The following is a 23,572-nucleotide window of genomic DNA, read 5'->3' as shown; positions in this document are numbered from 1 at the left end:
AGCAGCTTCACCCGTGGCAGCATCATTGGGCACATCGTCTGGTTCCTCTTGATCTTCACCAGCTCCCCCCGTTGCAGCATCACCGTATTCAGGGGGCACATAGTTGTCATCGTACTCTTCTTCTTCGCCGTCTTCCATTATAACCCCTATTTCTCCGTGCCTCGTCCAAACATTATAGTGTGGCATGAAACCCTTGTAAAGAAGGTGGGAGTGAAGGATTTTCCGGTTAGAGTAAGACCTCGTATTCCCACATTCAGTGCATGGACAACACATAAAACCATTATGCTTGTTTGCCTCAGCCGCATCGAGAAACTCATGCACGCCCTTAATGTACTCGCGGGTGTGTCTGTCACCGTACATCCATTGCCGGTTCATCTGCGTGCATTATATATAATTAAGTGTCCAAATTAATAGAAGTTCATCATCACATTAAAACCAAAGTGCATACATAGTTCTCATCTAACAACATATAGCTCTCCAGAGCATCTAATTAATTAAACCATACATTGAAAGTATGTAAAACATTTCAATGCCAAAACAAATGCGATCATAATCGCAACCAAGGTAACAATTGATCCAACGGCATGATGATACCAAGCCTCGGTATGAATGGCATATTTTCTAATCTTTCTAATCTTCAAGCGCATTGCATCCATCTTGATCTTGTGATCATCGACGACATCCACAACATGCAATTCCAATATCATCTTCTCCTCCTCAATTTTTTTTATTTTTTCCTTCAACAAATTGTTTTCTTCTTCAACTAAATTTAACCTCTCGACAATAGGGTCGGTTGGCATTTCCGATTCACATACATCCTAGATAAATAAAATCTATGTCACGTTGGTCGGCATAATTTTCATAAACAATAAATGAACCAATAGTTATAAAGATAATATACATACCAAATCCGAATCATAGACAGGACGAGGGCCGACGGGGGCGGATACCAAAACCATCGCACTATATAAGATGCAATAATAAATGTAAGAAAATGATACAAGTATCTATCTAAACAGAGATCCCAGTTCAAGCCACCAACCGGGACCAATGGTGGTGGGCCAGGAGCGAGGCCCATTGGTCCCGGTTCGTCCCACCAACCAGGACCAAAAGGTCCAGACGAACCGGGACCAATGGCCCACGTGGCCTGGCCGGCCCCCTGGGCTCACGAACCGGGACCAATGCCCACATTGGTCCCGGTTCTAGACTGGACCGGGACTAATGGGCTGAGCCGGCCTGGACCATAGCCCTATTTTCTACTAGTGGCACATGCTCAACTTCCAGTCGACCGTGCTCACGGGCCCGTCCCCGTCGGCCTTCCTGCTATACTCCCCAACCTTAAGCTACTCTACCTCGTCAACAACCCCCACTCCGGCGAGATGCTGGGGGGGTGAGCCCAGATGACCCGCTCAACGCAGTGCTCCTTCACAGGGACCTGCTGACGGGACCCGTCCCGCCGCTGCCGCAACCCACACTCTGGTTGTTTGACGGCTCCGAGAACCGTATGTCTGGTCAAATCTCGGTGGTGTTCGTCGCACCATTTTCCACCGCCACTAGGAACAACTCATTGTTTGTGCCATCTCCGGCGTTGAATAGGTTGAGCGAAGCCACCACACCAAGATGATTTTGTCCTTGTCAACACGAGTGGGGTGTGCCTCATGTGCCATGTCAGTGGCGACTAACGGGCCCCACTAATTATTATTCTGTTAGGACGTGGTCAAGCGGCTATTAATGCAATATGTAACGCCATGCTTGGGAAGCGGTAGTGATTTGATAAGAAAACGATGCGGTACCAATCCATTACGCTAGCCCCGATTGTGGTAGTTTTGTGTAATGTACTCCATAATCTTGTAACTGCATAGTTTTCACTTTTCAATATATTTAATTCCGGGTTTTGCTCCTCTGAATGCCGCTTGTCATAGTTCTTTGAAGGCTTGCAATCTTTTGATGCCGGTGGAGTTCTAACCTTATTAGACTTATTGTTTGCATGAATAGTCATTTAATTATTCCACATATATTTATATGTATGACCTCTGTGTAACAATATTGGTAGTTTATGATAATAACTTGATCTTCATTGTACCACCTTGTCTTCAAGAAAATAAGTGTATAGTAGGAATGTTAAAAAATGGAATCAAAATGATTTGGTGGTGTAGATGTTTATTATATTTCTACACTCATGGGAGTATGTACTCCCGCTCGTCATATCCACACAGCCACAATTGTTTCTAATATGCTTCATTAATAATTAATTACTAGATATCCCAAAATCAGTTTTATGAAAAATTCTATTTGAGTCCCTATATTTTATATTATTTTCACATAAACTACTTTTTTGTAAAACAAAAGGGTGGTAAATTCCATTTGAGTCACCATATATTCATGGTCAAACCTAGAAATTGGTGTTTTTTGGAAACCACCTGAAAAGATAGTTTAATGTGCACAATCGTTAGTTCTCTGTTTGGCCATGTTTCTTTCAATGTAAAAAAAATCATATTTTAGAAAATGTGAGTTCTCCATTAAGCCTCTACATCAGTTATCTCTAGTATAAAACTCAATGTAATGTGCAACATGTTAATTTATTGTAGGATCGCGATTGGAAATGAAAAAGGTTTAGTACTGGTAGATATAGACCTGGAAGGCAGGAAATATGGTGGTGTGCAGAGCACCAAAGGATTAGCACGGTTAGAAATAGACCTGGAGGACAAGGATGGCAGTGCGGAGAACACCATCACGGTCATGGCTTCCACGAAGGAAATAGGTCAAATGATAAAAGAGGTGAGTTCTCTAATAACTAAATAAAGTCTATTAAATTTATTTTTCTATAAAAAGTTGGTTATATTAGTTTGAAGAGAAGAGTATGACCAGATAAGAGGGGAAAATTGGCCAGTCAGACTTAAGTTTTTTTACAAACTACTCCCCCAATTCTCCAAGTGTTTTTACAAACTACTCCCCTTAATTCTCCAAAAGTTTTTGTTTTGGACATGTACACAGTCTGCTAAGTGTATTTTTCATATTTTTAATCTCCTAGAAAATCTATACTTATCGTGTTTGTGCATCTGATATAAATAATTAAAAAGAGACTCGTAGTAAAAGTTCGACTAGGCCTATGTCCAAAACAACTGCTTTTAGGACATCCACACAACTAGATGTTTATGGATGGACGCTTGAAGTATACGAGTGTACAAACATCATTAAGCAAACTTTGTTGGAGAAGACGACTATCATGAGGCCTGTTCAAGAAGCTGACCATGATTTCTTTTTCTGTTTGTTTCTGTATGCCAATTTTGGTCGGTATCAATGCTTGGCTTTGCTTGACATTGCTTAATAATTAATAATATATGGTTGTGTGCATCAATTGATGCACAGGCCAGGTTTTTTTCTCTTCTACAAAAAAGTTTGATCTACTAGAATGCAATTATCTTTTTGGACTATGTACATCAGCACCTCATAAGCAGCCATGATATCTATCTATGCAAAGAAAAACGAACCTGTGTAAAGCTAAGCACCTCTCCATTGCCTAGATGCTCTTAGGGAACTAGAAGGAAGAAAAAACTATTTAGATTAACTGAATGTATAGCTGGCGCTCAAGTATAGGATCGACATGTATTACGTAGCAAATGCAACTTTTCCTTGGCGCTTAAATCATTTTGATATAACAGAAGAATGCGTTATGTAGTATAGATGTTTCTTAGTGTCATCTCTAGTAAGTGATACTTGAATGCATCTACGAATCTGTGGCATTTAAAACTTAATAGGCACTATAGCAGAGTGGGCATCTACTGACGACCTGCAAACACCCTTCACTAACGCGTTTTGGCGCCCGTTGCTACTTGCTGTCAGTGGTGCTAAAAGAGCCCACTCCTGGTGTTAGTACAACACAAGAAACTAGAAAAACATGGGCTCGCGTGCCGGCGGCAGGGAGCAGCACCGCCGACTGCCCTCGATCTGGTGTGGCACCCTCTGTCAGATGATGCTTCTAGCTGACCGCACCGACACTGGAGTTCCTCCTGCTCCCTCGCCGGGTTCGTCTCGGATGCGCCACGCCGGTCCTGGGCGGCGCCTTGTCCGGTTGCGCTCTGGTGTTCCTGCGCAAGAAACTGTTTGTGGGTGTCCCATGATGCAGCTCTTGCCAAAGTAGAATCCAATCCAACAGTACGGATCACATGATCTAGGGATGACGGAATGGGTTTGGGAGAAAAGGAAAGAATAGAGCAAGGAGAGGAAGGGAATAGGGAAGGGTAGATCGTTTAAATGGTTAATGCTATCAGGCTGGTCATAGTGGGAGTAACTTAGCAAGTAACATAACACATCTCAAGAAAAGTTTGCTTATGTGGCATGTACTTAATGAGGAGAGAGGTGTTTGGAGTAACATAATATGTTACTGTAACATAATGCATCTCAAGGCAAAATGAGTCTATATCTTAATAAATGATGCCTTGCATGATACCACATATATGTTACTTCCCACTATGAAGGTAGTAAAATAGACTAGTAACATATGCATGTTACTAGTCTAAGTTACTCCTCACTATGCACCTCCGGAATCGCACCCTATGCCGACGGCCAGGGCCGTCAGCATAGCCCTGAATGGCCGCCGGGACAGGCCTATGCCGACGGCCCCCGTCGGCATAGGGCCGTCGGCAAAATATCCGTCGGCGTAGCCAGAAAGGCCGTTGGCATAGAAAGGCCGTCGGCATAAGACCTATCCCGACGGTGTCCGTACATCTATGCCGACGGCCAAGGCCGTCAGCAACGTTATCGCCTAACGGCGGCCGCCGTCAAGTCTGCCCAACGACTTGTCTCCACGTGGCACCCCTATGCCGACGGCCTGGCCGTCGGCTTAGTCAAAAACTATGCCGACGGCTAGACCGTCGGCATAGATGTGCCACGTGCCGACCGGCCGCTGCTCGTGGGCCAGGGCTATGCCGACGGCCCAGCCGTCGGCATAGTCTGAAATTAAGCCAACGGCCAGGCCGTCGGCATAGTCCTTCAAACAGAGATCCCAGTTGCTGACACGTGGGCACCTATGCCGACGGCCAGGCCGTCGGCTTAATTTCAAACTATGCCGACGGCTAGGCCGTCGGCATAGGTGCCCACGTGTCAGCAACTGGGAGCTCACGCTGGCCCTATGCCGACGGCCTAGCCGTCGGCATAGTTTGCTTTTAATTTTTTTTTCTTTTTCCTGTTTGTTTTCAAATCAGTTCAATTCAGATAACATCATATATATAACAGCATATATCAGCAGCACATATCAGCACATATCAGCAGCACATATCAACGAACGTAAGCATAAGCATCATGACAACAATAGATCATCATCACACAAGCATAAGCATATCAACGAATGTAAGCATAAGCATCATCACACAAGTCAGCTAAATGATCATCAGCACACAGAAGTCATCTCAAGCATCATCATCACATCTGAAGCATCATCGAGCACCGCGGAGGTCGTCACCGCCAAGGCGGCCAAAGTCCAGGTCATCAGTGCTAGCGGCAGCGCTACCGCCTCCACCTCCGTGGATCGGAGTGGTCGGGCTCCGTGTCTCCGGAGTGCTGCGAAGACCATGTCCGTCTGATTTCTACGGTGACGTCTCGCACATCTCGCACAGGGGCATGGTGGGATAATTCTCATTCGACGACGGAATATCTCCTTCAAATACACATCGGTTTTCGTGATCCACTCTGATGTTACTCGATTCCGACGGATAAAACCACTGTACATCCACTGATTATCTGCCATCCTCTGTTTTTTTGCATCCCACACAACATAATTAAGGATTCACTTAAATTAATCACATCAAATTTTCAGTTTCTACCGCGTTTAATCCACCTACATCTCTAATAGGTAAAGATGGGTCCTAATCCCACCCGAGAATGTGTAGATTGAGTACGTTGTCCACGCTCTACCCCGTTCCGAGACAAAATTTCGGCAGCACCTCCCCGCTGTTCTCTAGATACACGTCTCGGCAAAATGCCGAGAGAATGTGCATCCGGAGAACAACAGGGAGGCGCCGCCGAAATCCTGTCTCGGAACGGGGTAGAGCATGAACAACGTACCCAATCTACACATCCTCGGGCTGTCCGTGGAAAGCGCTGGACAATCCGAAAGAGCTGCGGTGATAAATATGCAATTGAATGCATATTTATCGATGCAACCCTTTCGGACGGGAGACGCCTAGGTTACGTCAGTTGACTTGAGAATGAAATCTAGTGATATGAAAAAATTGGAGGAGATGGACTTGTAGCTCACCCTCGGCTGTAGAGGAAGTAGTCGAACAGAGGAGGGACGATCCTTGACCAACAACTCCGATGACGATCACTCCACCGACATGAAACTCTACAAAACCTGCAAATTCCAACGCGACAAAAATTTAGAACATCACAACTCATAAAGCATATTCATCATCAACTCACAAATTTAGGTGCATTCATTTATTCTTGAATCATGTAGGGTTATTTCATCACATATTCATCATCATCATCACAACTAACAATATTAAATAAATATTCATCATCATCATCATCACAACTAACAATATCAACAATATATTCATCATCATTGTCTATTCATCATCATCATCGATTCATCTCATCGAACAAAAAATTTATCTATCTCTATCTATATATCTAACAATCTATCTATCTATTGATCTATCTATCGATCTATCTATCTATATATCTAACAATCTATCTATCTAAAAACAGAAAAAAAGGTGGAGGTCTCACCGGTGCGGCAGGGCCGGGGCGAGGCGGAGCCAGGCAGGGCCGGGGCGAGGAGGACGTCGGGGCAGGGAGGACGTCGGGCCGGGGCGGGGAGGCGCGGGGCGGGGAGGACGTCGGGGCGGGTGCGGACGGGGCGGCGCGGGGCGGGGAGGACGGCGGGGCCCGACGGCGTCGACGGCGGTCTTGGGGCGGTGCGGTGGCGGTGGGGGAGGGGATGGGGGCGGCGCGGGCAGTGGGTGCGGTGCGACGGCGGTGGGGGAGGGGATGGGGGCGGCGCGGGCAGTGGGGGGCGGCGTGGCGGCGGTGGGGGATGGGATGGGGGCGGGGGCGGGGCAGCACCGGAGTTGGGGGAGGGGATGGGGTGGCGGCGCGGCGAGGGTCGGGATAGGGCGGCGGCGGCCGCGAGGGTGGGGCAGCGGCGAGGGTCAGGATAGCGCGGCGGCGGCGGCGCGAGTGGGGATCGGGGTCGGGCGAGGAGGAGACGGTGGGGGAGATGGATGGCGAATGGGTGGTGGGGGTGAACCGCAAGGGGATAAGGTCGGCCCTATGCCGACGGCCTGGCCGTCGGCATAGGCCCACCACTTTGCCACGTCATCGATCCGTGGACATGTGCGTCTCTATGCCGACGGCAAGGCCGTCGGCATAGATAGGAGGCCTATGCCGACGGCTATGCCGTAGGCATAAATGGCAACTGCTTTTTTTAAAAAAAAAATAGTCCCACCTCACCCAAAGACAAGCAACATGACCTGTTTAAATAGTTGGCTAATCCATACGACGTGAGCTCCGGTATTCATTAGACTTCTGTTAAGAAAATGGACGATTACGGTGAAAATTTCAGTTACCGGCCCGGTCAGGTGCCCGGGTCTGAAGGTGCCGGCGGCGGCGCCGTCCGTGAGGGGGGGCACACCCCGGACACGCGTGCCACCTCTTCAGACATGCCACCACATCACCCCGCATGTATGAGGGCCCGGTGCCACGCTCCGGTGGCATTGCTACCCCCCCCCCCCCCCCAGGGCCCCCGTCCCGCCTAACCCTGTAGCGATTGACCACGCGATCTAGCCCTTTGACTTTGCACGGACGGGCTTTGACCAGTGGGCCTCCCCACCCGGTTGTGTTAGGTCAGCCCATAAAAACAGTTTGGAGCAACATCCGGGCCAGACCCACAGCAAGATCCCCTCCGTGTAGACCCCACGCGTCCGTTTACCCCCTCTAGGTGCCGGCGGCGACGCCGTCCGTGAGGGGGGCACACCCCGGACACGCGTCCCGCCTCTTCGGACATGCCACCACACCACCCCGCATGTATGAGGGCCCGGTGCCACGCTCCGGTGGCATTGCTACCCCCCAGGGCCCCCGTCCCGCCTAACCCTGTAGCCTTTGACCACGCGATCTAGCCCTTTGACTTTGCACGGACGGGCTTTGACCAGTGGACCTCCCCACCCGGTTGTGTTAGGTCAGCCCATAGGAACACTCTGGAGCAACATCCGGGCCAGACCCACAGCAAGATCCCCTTCGTGTAGACCCCACGCGTCCGTTTCCCCCCTCCAGGTGCCGGCGGCGGCGCCGTCCGTGAGGGGGGGCACACCCCGGACACGCGTCCCGCCTCTTCGGACATGCCACCACACCACCCCGCATGTATGAGGGCCCAGTGCCACGCTCCGGTGGCATTGCTACCCCCCAGGGCCCCCGTCCCGCCTAACCCTGTAGCGTTTGACCACGCGATCTAGCCCTTTGACTTTGCACGGACGGGCTTTGACCAGTGGACCTCCCCACCTGGTTGTGTTAGGTCAGCCCATAGGAACTCTCTGGAGCAACATCCGGGCCAGACCCACAGCAAGATCCCCTCAGTGTAGACCCCACGCGTCCGTTTCCCCCCTCCAGGTGCCGGCGACGGCGCCGTCCGTGAGGGGGGGCACACCCCGGACACGTGTGCCGCCTCTTCAGACATGCCACCACATCACCCCGCATGTATGAGGGCCCGGTGCCACGCTCCGGTGGCATTGCTACCCCCCCCAGGGCCCCCGTCCCGCCTAACCCTATAGCGATTGACCACGCGATCTAGCCCTTTGACTTTGCACGGACGGGCTTTGACCAGTGGGCCTCCCCACACGGTTGTGTTAGGTCAGCCCATAGGAACAGTCTGGAGCAACATCCGGGCCAGACCCACAGCAAGATCCCCTCTGTGTAGACCCCACGCGTCCGTTTACCCCCTCCAGGTGCCGACGGCGGCGCCGTCCGTGAGGGGGGCACACCCCGGACACGCGTCCCGCCTCTTCGGACATGCCACCACACCACCCCGCATGTATGAGGGCCCGGTGCCACGCTCCGGTGGCATTGCTACCCCCAGGGCCCCCGTCCCGCCTAACCCTGTAGCGTTTGACCACGCGATCTAGCCCTTTGACTTTGCACGGACGGGCTTTGACCAGTGGACCTCCCCACCCGGTTGTGTTAGGTCAGCCCATAGGAACACTCTGGAGCAACATCCGGGCCAGACCCACAGCAAGATCCCCTCCGTATAGACCCCACGCGTCCATTTCCTCCCTCCAGGTTCCGGCGGCGGCGCCGTCCGTGAGGGGGGGCACACCCCGGACACGCGTGCCGCCTCTTCAGACATGCCACCACACCACCCCGCATGTATGAGGGCCCGGTGCCACGCTCCGGTAGCATTGCTACCTCCCCCCCCCAGGGCCCCCGTCCCGCCTAACCCTATACCCTATAGCGATTGACCACGCGATCTAGCCCTTTGACTTTGCACGGACGGGCTTTGACCAGTGGGCCTCCCCACCCGGTTGTGTTAGGTCATCCCATAGGAACAGTTTGGAGCAACATCCGGGCCAGACCCACAGCAAGATCCCCTCCGTGTAGACCCCACGCGTCCGTTTACCCCCTCCAGGTGCCGGCGGCGGGGCCGTCCGTGAGGGGGGGCACACCCCGGACACGCGTCCCGCCTCTTCGGACATGCCACCACACCACCCCGCATGTATGAGGGTCCAGTGCCACGCTCCGGTGGCATTGCTACCCCCCAGGGTCCCCGTCCCGCCTAACCCTGTAGCGTTTGACCACGCGATCTAGCCCTTTGACTTTGCACGGACGGGCTTTGACCAGTGGACCTCCCCACCGGGTTGTGTTAGGTCAGCCCATAGGAACACTCTGGAGCAACATCCGGGACAGACCGACAGCAAGATCCCCTCCGTGTAGACCCCACGCGTCCGTTTCCCCCCTCCAGGTGCTGGCGACGGCGCCGTCCGTGAGGGGGGGCACACCCCGGACACGCGTGCCGCCTCTTCAGACATGCCACCACATCACCCCGCATGTATGAGGGCCCGGTGCCACGCTCCGGTGGCATTGCTACCCCCCCAGGGCCCCCGTCCCGCCTAACCCTATAGCGATTGACCACGCGATCTAGCCCTTTGACTTTGCACGGACGGGCTTTGACCAGTGGGCCTCCCCACCCGGTTGTGTTAGGTCAGCCCATAGGAACAGTTTGGAGCAACATCCGGGCCAGACCCACAGCAAGATCCCCTCCGTGTAGACCCCACGCGTCCGTTTACCCCCTCCGTGACACGGCGATAGCGACGTTCGTAACGGGGGGGCGGCAATCGATATACCATCGGGAATGTTTTTTTAGATAAGGCATAATTATCTTATGCAAAAACAAAAACTAAAATAAAGTAAAAATAACAAAACAAAGTAAAAATAAAAAAATAAAGTAAAATATACGTATGCCGATGGCAAAGCCGTCGGCATATCTGTGCACACACGCAGGTTATCCCGCGGATCGATGACGGGGCGTGGCACACGGATCGATGACGTGGCGAAGGGGCCTATGCCGACGGCCATGCCGTAGGCATACCTCTGCCACATATAATATAAAAAATTAAGTAAAGTAAACATATGCCGACGGCGTGGCCGTCGGCATATCTGTGCACACACGGATCGATGATGTGGTGTGTCATACGGATCGTTGACGTGGCAGAGGAGCCTATGCCGATGGCTACGCCGTAGGCATACCTCTGCCACAGATATGCCGACGGCCGCCGTTACCGCCCGTCGACGTAGGATAAACGCCGTCAAGCGTCAGCACTGACCAGGGAGTTGGGCCCGGGATATGCCGACGGCCTGTCCTATGCCGACGGGCACCGTAGGCTTATCTCGGGCGGTCCCGACGGCCACGTCTATGCCGACGGCACCGTCGGCATAGATCAATGTATGCCGACGGCTTTTCTACGCCTACGGTCCATCCTTGGCCGTCGGCATAGGTGCGGCGATGCCGACGGGGGCCGTCGGCATAGATTTGGCCGTCGGCAAACCCAGTTTTTCTGGTAGTGATGACTAGCCTCGGTTTGTTGTGCCCTTGATTTAGTGGTCGGAGTTACATTTTGCCGAGCCTTGAAAGCTGGCATTAATAAATGTTGCGATAATGGTCAGAGTTCCATTTTTTTTCGTTGATGAGGTAAACATGTTGGAACTAAATAATGATGTACCTTAAGTTGAAGTTCTTCAATTGCATGTCTATCCTGCTCCCACTAATTGAGCGCTTACTTCTCAATTTGTTTTAGATAAGCTCATCGACTGCCCCAAGTGAGCTGATCAAGGTTGACCCCAACCAGTTGCGCTTCTCCGTTGCGCGAATCGTGTCAAGCACACTGAAGATATGCAACGTTACTGATTACCATGTGGCTTTCAGTATACATTCAAATAACAATAATACAGCGAAGTGCACCATATTGCCTAGCAAAGGAGTTCTGTCATCACAGTCGACGCTAGATCTTCTTGTAACTTATTCTTTTCCAAAAAACCGCAAAAGCTTAGAGCCCGAGGAGCTCACTGTGAAGAGCACCGTCGTAGAGGAGAGTTTCATGACCAGAGATATCATACATGATTTGTTCAAAACTAAGAGGGGCCGAAATGTGCATCGCATGGAGCTGGCCATAGTGTTCGTACTTCGTAGCCTTCAAGGTGGGTCCAACCTTTGCCCTTTTTTTCTTTTTGCTTGAACTTTGCTCGGTTTTCATTTGTAACCTACGCCCAACCAATTCTGAAATGTTTCTGACCATCTCTATCCGGTGTTTGCGAATAGACAATATCCAAAGTAAAGTCAGTGTCGACAATAGACGTGCATCCAACAGATCCATGGTGAGTGGATACGTTTCTCGTGCTGGTGCAGAAATTAAGTTCTCTGTTTGCACTATGATTTCATTAATTAAGAAAAATCCTTCTCTTGTGATACAGGATGGTCATTACTCAAGGAGACAAGTTTTTCCAAATGAACTACCACACAAAGGCAAGTGACTGAACTCACTCGAGAATTTTCTACGAGCAATACAAAATTTAAATATATAATAACAGAAACAAATGTTGTACTCAGGAAATTTTGATGGATTTTTATACTTTAATAGAAAGAAAATTTCCAAATAATGCTCTAACCTTAGGTCCTCGGACTACTTAGCCACTTGACCTTGTTTTCTTGTATCCTCTTGATGCAACATTATGAGTCAATAAAAGCGTGTTTTATCAAAGAAGAAAACTTAGCCGGATGACCTTCAAAACCGAGTATGTCATCCCCAACCTTCACTGTATTGTTCAAACAATCTTTGGCTGCTTGTTCAGGAAGGTGGTTTCGCCCACTTACCATATGGTGCATCTTGCTGAATCAGTTTTGCCTACGCAGATTACGAAGTCACCGGAATACCAAGAGTCTGTGGGAGTTATTGGAGTGTGTACCCCACACACTCTAGTTTTTTTTGTTACTCTTCTTGTCTTACATGCGTCTCCTCACTCTGTTAACCTCCCTGATGGAACCTTGACCAGAACCACAAACCACGGGTTTTTTTCAATGGAGGAGAGCTGCATGTATATTCCTTAAGAAGAAATTTATACAACGCCAAAGAAAGGCATGACCACATACAAGTGACACGACACAAACTAAAACAACAGAAGGATCACTAACCCAAGACTTGGAGATCCACGACCTGAAGACGGCCAAACCAAACCCAACCTAGTTTAGAACAGTAGTACGCCACAAGGCAAGAAAGCAAGAGTCATCCAACGCGACCTCAACTGACTACCATGACGACAACAACGGTAGCAACTGAAGCACAAGCATCGAAGGGACGAATCCACCATCAGCCTTGAGATGGCACCACATGCATGAGACTAGGCGCAACATCACTGAGCACCAAGACCACCAGCCGAATGTCACCAGACCAATCAGCTGGAGGGGGATGACCATGAGGGGACGAGCACCAACCTAGGGGAATAGGAGGTTGCATAAAGGCATTGGGGACAAAGCCCACCAGGACCGATGCTGAGGGGAAGTAGGCACAACACGAAATAAAGCCAACTGAGGCCCATGCCCCTCACGACCAGATGACCTCAAACCAAAAATGACCAATGAACTCCTGCTGGTCGCGGACGAACCAATAGGAGGCATCTCGGACAGATCCAGTAGACCTATCGTTAGATCTGGGCCAGCTAGCCGAGGATGACCAACTGGGGAGGGGGGGGGGAGGCAAGGATGGTGCATGGCACAGGGGGGGTCAGTCATTCGATAGTACAAACTAAAGTAACCATGAGCCACGACCAGGCGGGCCAAGTAGGAATGGTGGCAACGCGAGCTACCACCACACGAGCAACGGTGAGGGGAGGGGGTCAGGCACCGAAGATGAGGGATTCGGAGCATCACCCTCGTGACAGGTTGGATCCAGAGGGGAGATGAGAACGATGAGCCGTAGAGACCCCGAGACCGTCGTTAGCCACATGGGCTTCAACCGGTAGCGGTGAGGCGCGCATGGGGGGGGGGGGGGTAGAGTCACAAATGGCTGCGGTTGGGGATAGATGCACAAAATGATTGGGGGACTGGGTATAATATCCCAAACCAACTTTCTTCTCCAGCTCTGGCGACCATCCACGTCACCTCTTGTTGTCATTGCAGTACAACAAAACTCGTCATTTTCTAATTGAGTTAAATGTATATATACCCCCCCCCCAAACTTTAATATTTCGGCCACATTACCCCTCAACACGAAAACAGGTTACTTAATCCCCTCAACTTTCCAATACCGGGCGAAACAACCCCTGAGAGGCCACCATGCTGGTTTTGCGGGTTATTTCTTTTTTGAAATGGTCACCGGGGGGGAAAGGCTCCCCACCTGAATATATTTCAAAAAGGAGTGAAAGTTTGCAGGGGTCACGTATTACGTGAGGAGAGGAAATCACGCCACAGACCAGCATGTTCCTTAAGTGCTTCCGTCTTAAGACGGTGAGACCATAGAATAAGTTCGTCTAGGATAGCCAATATAGAACCTCTCGCATCAATCTCAATGTCCTGGAAAACCTTTTTGTTCCTCGCATCCCAGACTTTCCAGAGAATGAGGAGTATTACAAAGGGGCGAATCGAGGGGGGCAAGGCATCTGGCAAGCTTGTGGTAAAGATCTCAGTGATCGGACTGAAGCGGGGTCGAATGCCAGTGCGGCGCCAGATTCTGCAAGCCGCCGGGCACGTGAAGAGTAGGTGCTCCCGGTCTTCGACGGAGCTGTTGCATCTAGGGCAAGTATCGTAAGAAAGAACATGCTTCTTGCGGAGGTTTTGGCGGGTGTTCAGTCGGTCCAAGACCAAGAGCCAGCCAAAGATCATGACCCGCTTTGGCACCCTTGAGTCCCAAATCAGAGCAAGCGATGGGTCGGAGAGGTGCTCATTTAGGGCCGCATAAGCCCCACGCGTGGTGAAGCTATCACCATTTAGCAGCCTCCTCGTGTCCGGGTCCTGGGAGGTTGTGACATCCTGCAACAAAGAGGTAAGAGAAGCAAGTTCTGTGGCAGCAATAGTGGTTAGTCGATTACGAAGAGCAAGCTCGATCCCTTCCTGTAATATGGTGGCTACCAATGCATTTTGGTTTGTGTGGTGAGAGAAGAGAGCAGGGAAGATTACTGCCAGCGGTTCTGGCAGTAGCCACCGATCTAACTAGAAAAAAGTGGACATACCATTACCAATGGTGCAGTGTGAGATCTCTCTAAGACTCTGAAGATGTTTAAAAATAGTTTTTGCCAGGAAAGAACTATTTTTGCCGTGTCCAGTGTGTAGAGGGGAGTGGTTTAGAATCCAGTCCTTCCAAGGAAGGTTATCAGAGTGTAAAAATTTGAAGGAAAATTTCAGCAGTAGACAAAAGTTTTGTGCTCGTAAGTTTTTGACACCTAGACCACCTGCATCTTTAGGCGTACAGACCTTGTCCCAAGCTACCAGGCATTTTGCCCCAGAGCACACCTCGTCGTTAGACCAGAAGAAGGAGCGTCTACGTTTATCAATGGCCTCTATAACTTGGATGGGAAGGGAGAAGCATAGCATGAAGTAGGTTGGGAGGCTATCTAAGACGGCCGACAGAAGAACTAGTTTACCTCCGCAGGAGAGAAGGAGAGCTGCCCAGCCCGAAAGGTAAACGTCGCACCTATCTATAAGTGGTTGGAACGCGGATGGCGGTAATTTGTGGGGAGAGAGAGGGAGACCCAGGCATGTCTGCGGGAAGGAGGAAATGTTGGTGGCCAGATCAGAGGCGAATTTAGTAGCCTGATCGTGGTCAACGTTTAGGGGGGATGAAGGTGGTTTTGTTGAAATTAATTTGTAAACCAGTGGCGTTGGCAAAGTCGTCAAGAATCCTTTTGAGGTGAGAGGCGGAGTCCGGAGTAGCTTTGACTATTATGAGAGTGTCGTCAGCGTATTGGAGGACGGGACAAGGTAAGGTGGGACTAAGTGGGTGAAGGAGGATTCCATCAAGGTTTGCCTTGATAATCAGTTGTTGCAGAATGTCGGCGATGATAATGAAAAGGTAGGGGGAGAGAGGGTCTCCTTGACGGAGGCCGTTTTTACATTTGATCCATCTGCCCGGGATGCCGTTTAGCATAACTGCCATGGAGCCAGTGTCGAGCAGCGAGCTTATCCAGTCACACCATCTAGTTGGGAATCCGCGGGCGCGAAGAGTGCGGAGGAGGAGGGCCAGCAAACCGAGTCAAAGGCCTTACGAAAGTCGAGCTTAACAACTAGGGTGGGAGCTTTGCGTTTAGCACAGCAGTGTAGGATATCTGCTGCATAAAGGAAGTTTTCAGAGATGTTCCGCCCAGAGAGGAAGCCTGTTTGATCAGCGTGGACGAGCAGCGGGATGAGAGGTTTGAGTCTGTTGGTGAGAAGTTTGGCTGCTCCTTTGATTGGGCCGTTTTGAAGCGAGATGGGGTGAAAATCAGAGGGAGATCGAGCGTCTTGCGATTTTGGAAGTAGGATGATGAGGGCTCTATTAAGGCAGGAAATGTCACTAGAATGATAGAATTCTAGAAAGAAATCTTTGATCTTATGTTTAAGGGTGTGCCAGAATTTGCAGTAGAACCCACGACCGAAGCCATCCGGACCAGGACTGGCCGATTGATTCATGGAAAAGAAGGCAGTGGCTATTTCGTCGTCAGAGAAGGGGTCAGCAAGATGCCGGAGCTGAGGAAGGGGAGATGGGTAAAGGTCGTCGAGGTCGAAAGCCCAGGAGGGGTTGAAGGCTGTACCCATAGTTTTGCGGGTTATTTCATCCACGTGGCACACTGACCATACTTTCTTCTTTGACTTGTCTTGACACATCATCCTAGGACCCACATGTAAGTCTAATAAACCAGGACAGCGACAGACACGGGGAACCCAGGCGCCTAGGAAGCAAGGTCGGGGAGTATGGGAAGGTGGTCATGGCTGTGCCCAACAGCTCCGGGAGCGAGGCAGCGGTTGCGTCTTGCTCCGGTTCACACCTCGCCGCTGCCATCGTCGATGAGTCGGGGCAGCGCTACATCGACGCCATCAGCTGTGTATCCACCAAGGCCGTCGCGGTTATGCGCCAGAAGGACAGTATCCTAATGGAAGGTCGTCTGCGCATAACTCCGAGGCCTCCAAACAAGTCGCCGGTGTAGAAGGTTGCCTCTTATGCACTGGCACTGCAGGTCTGCAGCCTCATGTTACATCTTATCAGTACTGCCCCTTATGCACCGTCGCAGCAGCTTCAAGTTCCTTCTTATGTGTCACAGCAGCTGCCTAATGTTCCTTCTTACACATCGCAAATGTCATCAAACCCACTTTACCAAAGCTATTGCATACTTGCATTGTTCAGTTTAACGCAGATTACTCACATGAACTGGACTAGGTGGGAGTATCCATTGAGGGACGTGTGAAGCATTGTACTAGAAGTGTCCACTGCCCATCATTCAGCATCCCCAAAAGGGCCTCATTTGCTGCAGATAATTACAGATTCTATATAGATATAGAGCCTCAACAAGTTCGATACATCAGTGCTGCTCCTTTCCTTTCCCATAGCGCCAATGCTTAAGTGGGTTGTGCTGATAGGAAAAACACCATGCAGAATGCGGAGGCGAGGGACACAATGATTGCTGAACGCGCACACCTAGACAATGAGGGCCCGGGGCACAGACACGGACACCGACCACTTGCTGCTCGTGCTCACGCATTGAAGTTGTTGTACTTGACCAGAGATATAGGGTTGGAGCTGTGTGCGCATCCTCCATTTGGTAACACGACAACGGTGTTTCCACGAGCGTGGAGGCGTTGATCAACATGTACACGTACGTGGATGCTGGCCTCCATGCACATGAAGCATTTGATGGAATGCACTGGTATTGCAAAGTTAGGGGGATTAAGTAACCGGTTTTTGAGTTGAGGGGGTAACGTGACCGAAACCTTTAGGGGGGTCTATATATTTAATCCTTTCCTAATTGTTGCCTCCAAGTCAGACGCACTCACTACCCCATGCTACCAGATATAGCTCAATGCCGCGGAGGCAATTTCCCGCTGGGCCAAGCAATTTTAGGTGTCATGGGCTATAGTGACTGGACACACCAAATGGACCATGAGCGTGGCATTGTTTGGGTGACTAGACCTTTCTGCACAAGTTTAATCCTGGTGGATTCCTTGAAGGCCATAGTGGTTAATTTGGGGCTTCTCCTAAGGAACCAGGCATGGCATGAATGATACGTTTAGCCCGGTAATCATACTGCCTACCATTGGGACCGAGCTCTTCCTCGTACTGTCTTTCAGAAGGATTGTTCATTAGATCAAACATGAATAACACCTTCACACATGAATTCTTGCTGATGAGGTGAGAACGTTGGGGACTGAAGGCGTCTAAGTTGGAGAAGGCCTGTTAACTCCAGGTCTTGATGGGCGGCGCACGGTCATGAGGGTGGTGACCTCAGAGTGCAGCAATCTGGTGTGGCAACCACTTGGCATGGCGATGTCGTGGTAATCTTGTGCATATATATCAACCATATGTGTGTAGATTTTTTCTGGTGTACATGTACAAACTAACAAATTATTAAACTGATATTAGTAGAGGCAATATCACCGGAAGTCATAGAACTTGTGTTCGATGTTTATTTTGGTGCTAAAACTTTAAAAATACGAATTTGTGGCCATCCAACTTACGTTCTGGTGCAAATACAGTCACTTCACTCATATACAACCGTATGGCCTGCTCACATGGCATGCCAGCGTGGGGAGGCCCACCTATCAGTGGGTGGGAGTGCAGAAGGCGTTGGGTGGCACTAGCACGCCGTTTTTTTAGAAAACTCTATCGCAATTCATTTAACTACGCACAAAAAGCCTCAAATACAATGAAAATTAGCTGAGGCCGATGGGGTTCCAACACATGACCTGTTAATTAATTAAACACTCAGATGTGCTGGTTCACACTGAAATGTGCTCAGCTAAAATTTATTTAATTACACACAAAAGCCTGTCCTGGTCAAGCAGATAAATGGGCCCACATGTCTAACTCGGTAATTTAAGGTTGGGGCCACAAGTCAGTGGGTTACTAACAACGGATTAGGCTAACCATGTAATTACACTGATCTACACATGGCCTACCTGTAAGTGGGTCAGCTAGAAGCTTGTAACCAGGGCGCATGGATAATTTTAAGTTCCTAACCCGGGTGCAAGAATAATATTCTAGAAAAACGCGGCCGGTCGGAACCGATCTCTCGACCACGAGCAAGGAAGCGCAGGAGGTAATAGCTACACCAGCCACCTGTTAGTGACTATAAATAGAAACACTGAATTTTATATTGGGACCACGACAGCTACTCGTATTCAGGTTTTTTTTCTCCTGGAATTTCATCAAATAACTAATCTGTTACCAGAAATTTCCGTGCTCCCCCAAAAAATTTAATTTAATCTACAGAAACTATGTCAAATATAATATCTTCCGTGTGCATACAATATTAGAACGACCCAGCTAGCTTTGTGGTAGGGTCTGTGGTTCTATTCCCTGTATTGTGAAAAAAAATTGACGTTATTCATGGTCATTTAAAAAAAATGGTCTCAGCGCTGCAACAATGAATTGAATTTGCAACCTTCTAAAAGAGAGGAGTCGAGCTGACTACTGTAATAGGAAGCCCCTTTTGAAAAAGAAGGAAATTAGAAAAAACTCATTCGAGGAAACGTTTTGTGCGTCATGGCTTAAACGTTATACATTTGACATGATTTTTATATTTGAATTCCATTTGAATTTTTATGGCGAAAATAGTCAATATTTTTCAGAAACTGGTTTTCTTGCTGAACCCAAGAAAATAAGGAATTTAGAAGAAAAAACCGTGTCCAATATAAAGCTAGGTGTAACCCCTCCCCTCCCGCGACGCGCCCGCGCATGCCCGCGGGGGGGGGGGGGGGGGGGGGGACCCTAGCCGCCCCTCCCCTCCGACCCCACCTTTCTACCATCCTCCTCGCCGCCACCGGTGAGCTCTGTCGGGCAAAGCCTGGTGGGCGCGGCGGGCCCTTCTCCTCCCTTTGCTCGTGGGGCCCCGATGCGGGCGGCGTCTTTGAGTAGCGGCGCTGGGAGGCCGTGGGGCTCAGCTGCGCGGCGGCGGTCTCGCGGGGAGGCGGGGTGGCTGGCTGATGGCGGCGCGCCTATGTCCTGGATCCGCACGCGGCGGGTGGCTGCGGCGCTCCCTTCTCGGGAGGTGGTGCGCGGACGGCCTCCTGCTGGATCTGACTGGATCTGGTAGTGGGGGTCGGGTGGCGGCGCATGGCTTCGGTGGTGCGCGCCCGGCGGCTCCGGCGCTTGGAACTCGTCGGGCGACGCGGGTAGGGCAGCGGTCTGGCGTGGCCGTTGCTCCGGTCATGGGTAGTGGCGTGGGGAGGCCCGGCGCATGGTGGCGGCCTCCTGGTGTCGTGACGGTTTCACGGTGGCTCGGCGGATCTGCCTGCGGCGGCGGCCAACTTCTCCGGCGTTGGCTCGTCTGCAATCGGTTCGTTTCGGCCTTCACCCCATCTCCTCGTCGCCCGGACGCTTCTTCCACCGAAGGGCTGGACCTCTCCCAGCCGCGGTCCATCGCGCGTCTTGCCCCCGGTGCAGCAGGACCGAGCTCGTCTCGCGCACAGTGCAGTAGGACCGAGCTCGTCTCGTGCATGGTGCAGCAGGACTGTTCTCGTCCCCCCACGGTACTGCAGGACCGAGCTCGTCTCGCGCTCAGGGTTGCAGTAGCTTGTGCCCACACGTGTTAACTATTGAGGGGCCTTTGCTTAATTAAATATGGAACGAGGTGCACTTCAGCAAAAAAAAAACATGCAGTCGCCCGAGCTTTTTCCCGTCACTGACAGTGGGCCATAGGCATGCTGGCGTGACACATAAGCTTGAGGTACACCTGAATACGAGCAAAGTGACCGTATTTGCACGAGAACGCAAGTTAGATGACCGTAAATCCGTATTTTTAAAGTTCTAGCACTAAACTGAACATCGAGCGCAAGTTCTATATGACTACCGGTGATATTACCTCATATTACTACTACTCATACCGTACTGCTAATATGTTGATTTCGACTAGAACTTCGTTTGAACTTGGCTACTCCAGCTAACCATCTCAGTTTTGCTCAGTTACCATGCTTAATTTTCTTGTATGGTGCATATATCTACCTGCAGGAAGTGGAATTGGTTGAGTTGAAGGGGGGGAGAAGGCATGCTTCTGACTTCCAGCACGTTGATCTAATGTTTTTTTTTTGTCATCGCACATTTCGGCAATATAACATTCGATATCTATCACATTGCAGTTAGTTTGGCTAAATTTATAGCCCGTGAGCAATGGATTTTGGCTGGTTTTACTAGTGGACTCCTCTGCGTGTACAGTTGTGATTCACAAAATAGAATCCATGTTCTACATGAACACTCAACATCTATCAAGTCTTTGGCTATCCATTCAACTAAGCCATATGTGTTGTCAGCATCCCGTGATGGTAAAATTTTGCTGTGGGACTATGGAAAGGAGTGGCAATTGATAAAAGCATTTGATGCCAATAGTTGGCTTGATAAAGGCGATACTGTGGAGCAAGTTGCGTTTCACCCCAAGGACAACGATTTGTTTGCCAGTGCCCAAGGCAAAACAGTAAAGGTTTGTTTAGGTTTCCTATGCATGCATTCGGCAAACATCATTTTGGACGTTCCAAGTTTTCGTGATACATGTATGTGCTTGAAATTGCAGTTTTGGAATCTGCATTCGGGTGAATGTAAGCACATACTGTCTGGCCATTCAGATTCAGTGGTGTGTTTGGATTACTTCAGTCTGGGTCACAAGCTATACTGGATCACCGGTTCACAAGACAGAACTGCCAAGGTATGGCATTTCCACAGAAGAATAGACTAGCCCTTTATCATACTAACAGAATATTTATTCAATCATGAGTTTTGCTCCTTGTGGGGTCAGATCTGGGACTTTGAGACACGGAGGTGTGTTCATTCACTGAAAGGGCACATGGATGTTGTTAACATTGTGTGTTGCCATCCGGATCTTCCAATACTCATTACTGCTTCATGGGATGGGTCAGTTCATCTGTGGGACTCCACCACCTTCCGGTAACTATTACTAATTATTAACACCCCTGATGCTTCAATATGAATCAATGAAAGTTGTCCTTTATAAAAATTATTGACACCCTTGCATAGTGCATGATCTTATTCACACACAAATTAAAGATGTTACTATTTTTTATTTGAATTTGGAGTATTGTTTGGTTGAAATCTAAATTCAGCTCTGTTCCTTAAGCAATCCTGAAAAAAATGACACTAGATTGGGCTTCAAAATTACTAGTCCACTACCATCAACTATATATCCTGTTGACACTGGATTGAAAAATGCACAAATGATTTCATATAATAAAAAGAGATAGGAAAAGAAAGAATCGAACTAAATTAGTATCTGGACTGTTGAGCCGAGGGGAGAGATGTACCTCACAGCTCTCTCTTTCGTATGGTGTGGCTTTAGGGCACAGGTGGAGTCGATGCACCTCTTCTAGGTCAGCCCTCCACATGGGCTTGGGCCCTATGAGACATACTAAGATGGGCTTAGGCCCATACTGGTTTAACACGACCCCCCCCCCCCCCTCAAGATGGGGGGTAGATATCTATCATTCCCATCTTGTCACATGCCAAGTTCCTAGTCCCTTATCAAGCAATATGCAACCTGTTGTCCAGAGTTGACATGAGTGAGGCTGATAATCCCATCATCAAGTTTCTCCTTAACGAAGAAGTTATCAATTTCCACATGTTTAGTCCTATCATGTCGAATTGGGTTATTAGCAATGCTAATAGCCAAATGATTGTCACACCACACCCTAAGGGTCCCTTCCTCAGAAGTTTCAACTTGCTTAGAAGGTGCTTCCCCCAAAGCATCTCACTGAACCCTAGAGATAAGGCTCTATACTCAGCTTCTATTGTTGATCTAGACATAACTGCTTGTTTGTTGCTTCTCCATGACACCAAATTTCCTCCCACAAACACATAGTAGCCAAAAGTTTTATCGTCTATCATCTTGACAACTGGCCCAATTAGAGTCACTGTAGGCATCCACATCAAGATGTCCACCCTTTGCAAACCACAACCCTTTAACTGGAGTGCCCTTCAGGTATTTTGGGATTCTGTGCACAATATCAAGATGCCCACTCCTTGGTTCATGCATGTATCCACTCACCGCGCCCACAACATACGTAATTTCATGCCTGGTATGACACATGTACAGTAACCTCCCAACCAGTTTATGATAATCTTCCTTATTCACCAGCTCTTCTAATTGTGTTACCACTTTGGCTTTGTTCAATCGGAATGGGGGTAGCACGACATCCCATCAGGTCCATGTCACTCAAGAGATGCAATGTATATTTCCGTTGACATAAAGATATCCCCTTCTTTGTCCGAGCCATCTCAATGCCAAGTATTTTAGGTTGCCCAAATACTTCACCTCAAATTCCCTTCTCAGACACCCTTTAAATCTATCTATTTGATCATTATCATCTCTAGTGAAGATAATGTCATCCACATAGATAGTAAGAATGGTGATCTTCTGGTCAGAGTGTTTGTAGAACATCATGTGATCTTACACTGACCATACTCCATACCAGAGACAGCTCGTCTGAACCTATCAAACCATGCCCTCGATGATTGTTTAAGTCCATACAAGGATTTCTTCCTACTACTCACCATGCAAGAAGGCATTCTTGACATCTAATTGATGCAACTTCCACCCAAAGTTTGCAGCACTAGAGACCAATATTCTTAAAGTGTTCATATTTGTCACTGGAGCAAACGTCTCATCATAGTCAATTCCATAAGTTAGACTATATCCCCTAGCGACCAATCTGGCCTTACACCATTCCACCTTCCCCTCAGTATTCTGCTCCACAGTATAGATCCACTTACAACTCACTACTTTCCTTTTTGCCGGCAATGTGGTTAGCACCCACATCTTGTTTTTCCTCAGTGCTTCCAACCCCTCTATCATCGCTTCACGTCACTTTGGAGGTTCCTTTATAGCCTTCCAATCCTTCGGG

General features: G+C 49.5%; 2 protein-coding genes across 2 annotated transcripts in view; one reads left to right on the top strand and one right to left on the bottom strand.

The window, feature by feature from the left end:
• The window catches only part of LOC147957115 (uncharacterized), a 113,503-nt gene that overhangs the window by 84,915 nt on the left and 5,016 nt on the right, over positions 1-23,572 (top strand). The window contains exons 24-31 of the mRNA XM_087537555.1: positions 2,589-2,778; positions 11,286-11,676; positions 11,805-11,862; positions 11,959-12,010; positions 20,676-20,707; positions 20,802-21,141; positions 21,232-21,363; positions 21,454-21,602. Of these exons, the coding sequence (XP_087393681.1) occupies positions 2,589-2,778; positions 11,286-11,676; positions 11,805-11,862; positions 11,959-12,010; positions 20,676-20,707; positions 20,802-21,141; positions 21,232-21,363; positions 21,454-21,602 (1,344 nt within the window). The remainder of the gene's footprint in view (positions 1-2,588; positions 2,779-11,285; positions 11,677-11,804; positions 11,863-11,958; positions 12,011-20,675; positions 20,708-20,801; positions 21,142-21,231; positions 21,364-21,453; positions 21,603-23,572) is intronic.
• On the bottom strand, positions 13,916-16,270 carry LOC147957117 (uncharacterized). Its single transcript, XM_087536920.1, has 2 exons — positions 15,725-16,270; positions 13,916-14,509 (listed from the first exon to the last, which is right to left on the bottom strand). Exons 1-2 carry the CDS (start codon positions 16,268-16,270, stop codon positions 13,916-13,918), a joined length of 1,140 nt encoding a protein of 379 aa, XP_087393046.1.

Source organism: Triticum urartu, chromosome 7A, assembly GCF_056163025.1.
Source record: "Triticum urartu cultivar PI428250 chromosome 7A, HENAU_Tu73, whole genome shotgun sequence".
NCBI classification, from domain to species: domain Eukaryota; kingdom Viridiplantae; phylum Streptophyta; class Magnoliopsida; order Poales; family Poaceae; genus Triticum; species Triticum urartu.
Note: the sequence above shows the minus strand (reverse complement) of the source record. Positions and strands in the feature narration are given on the sequence as shown.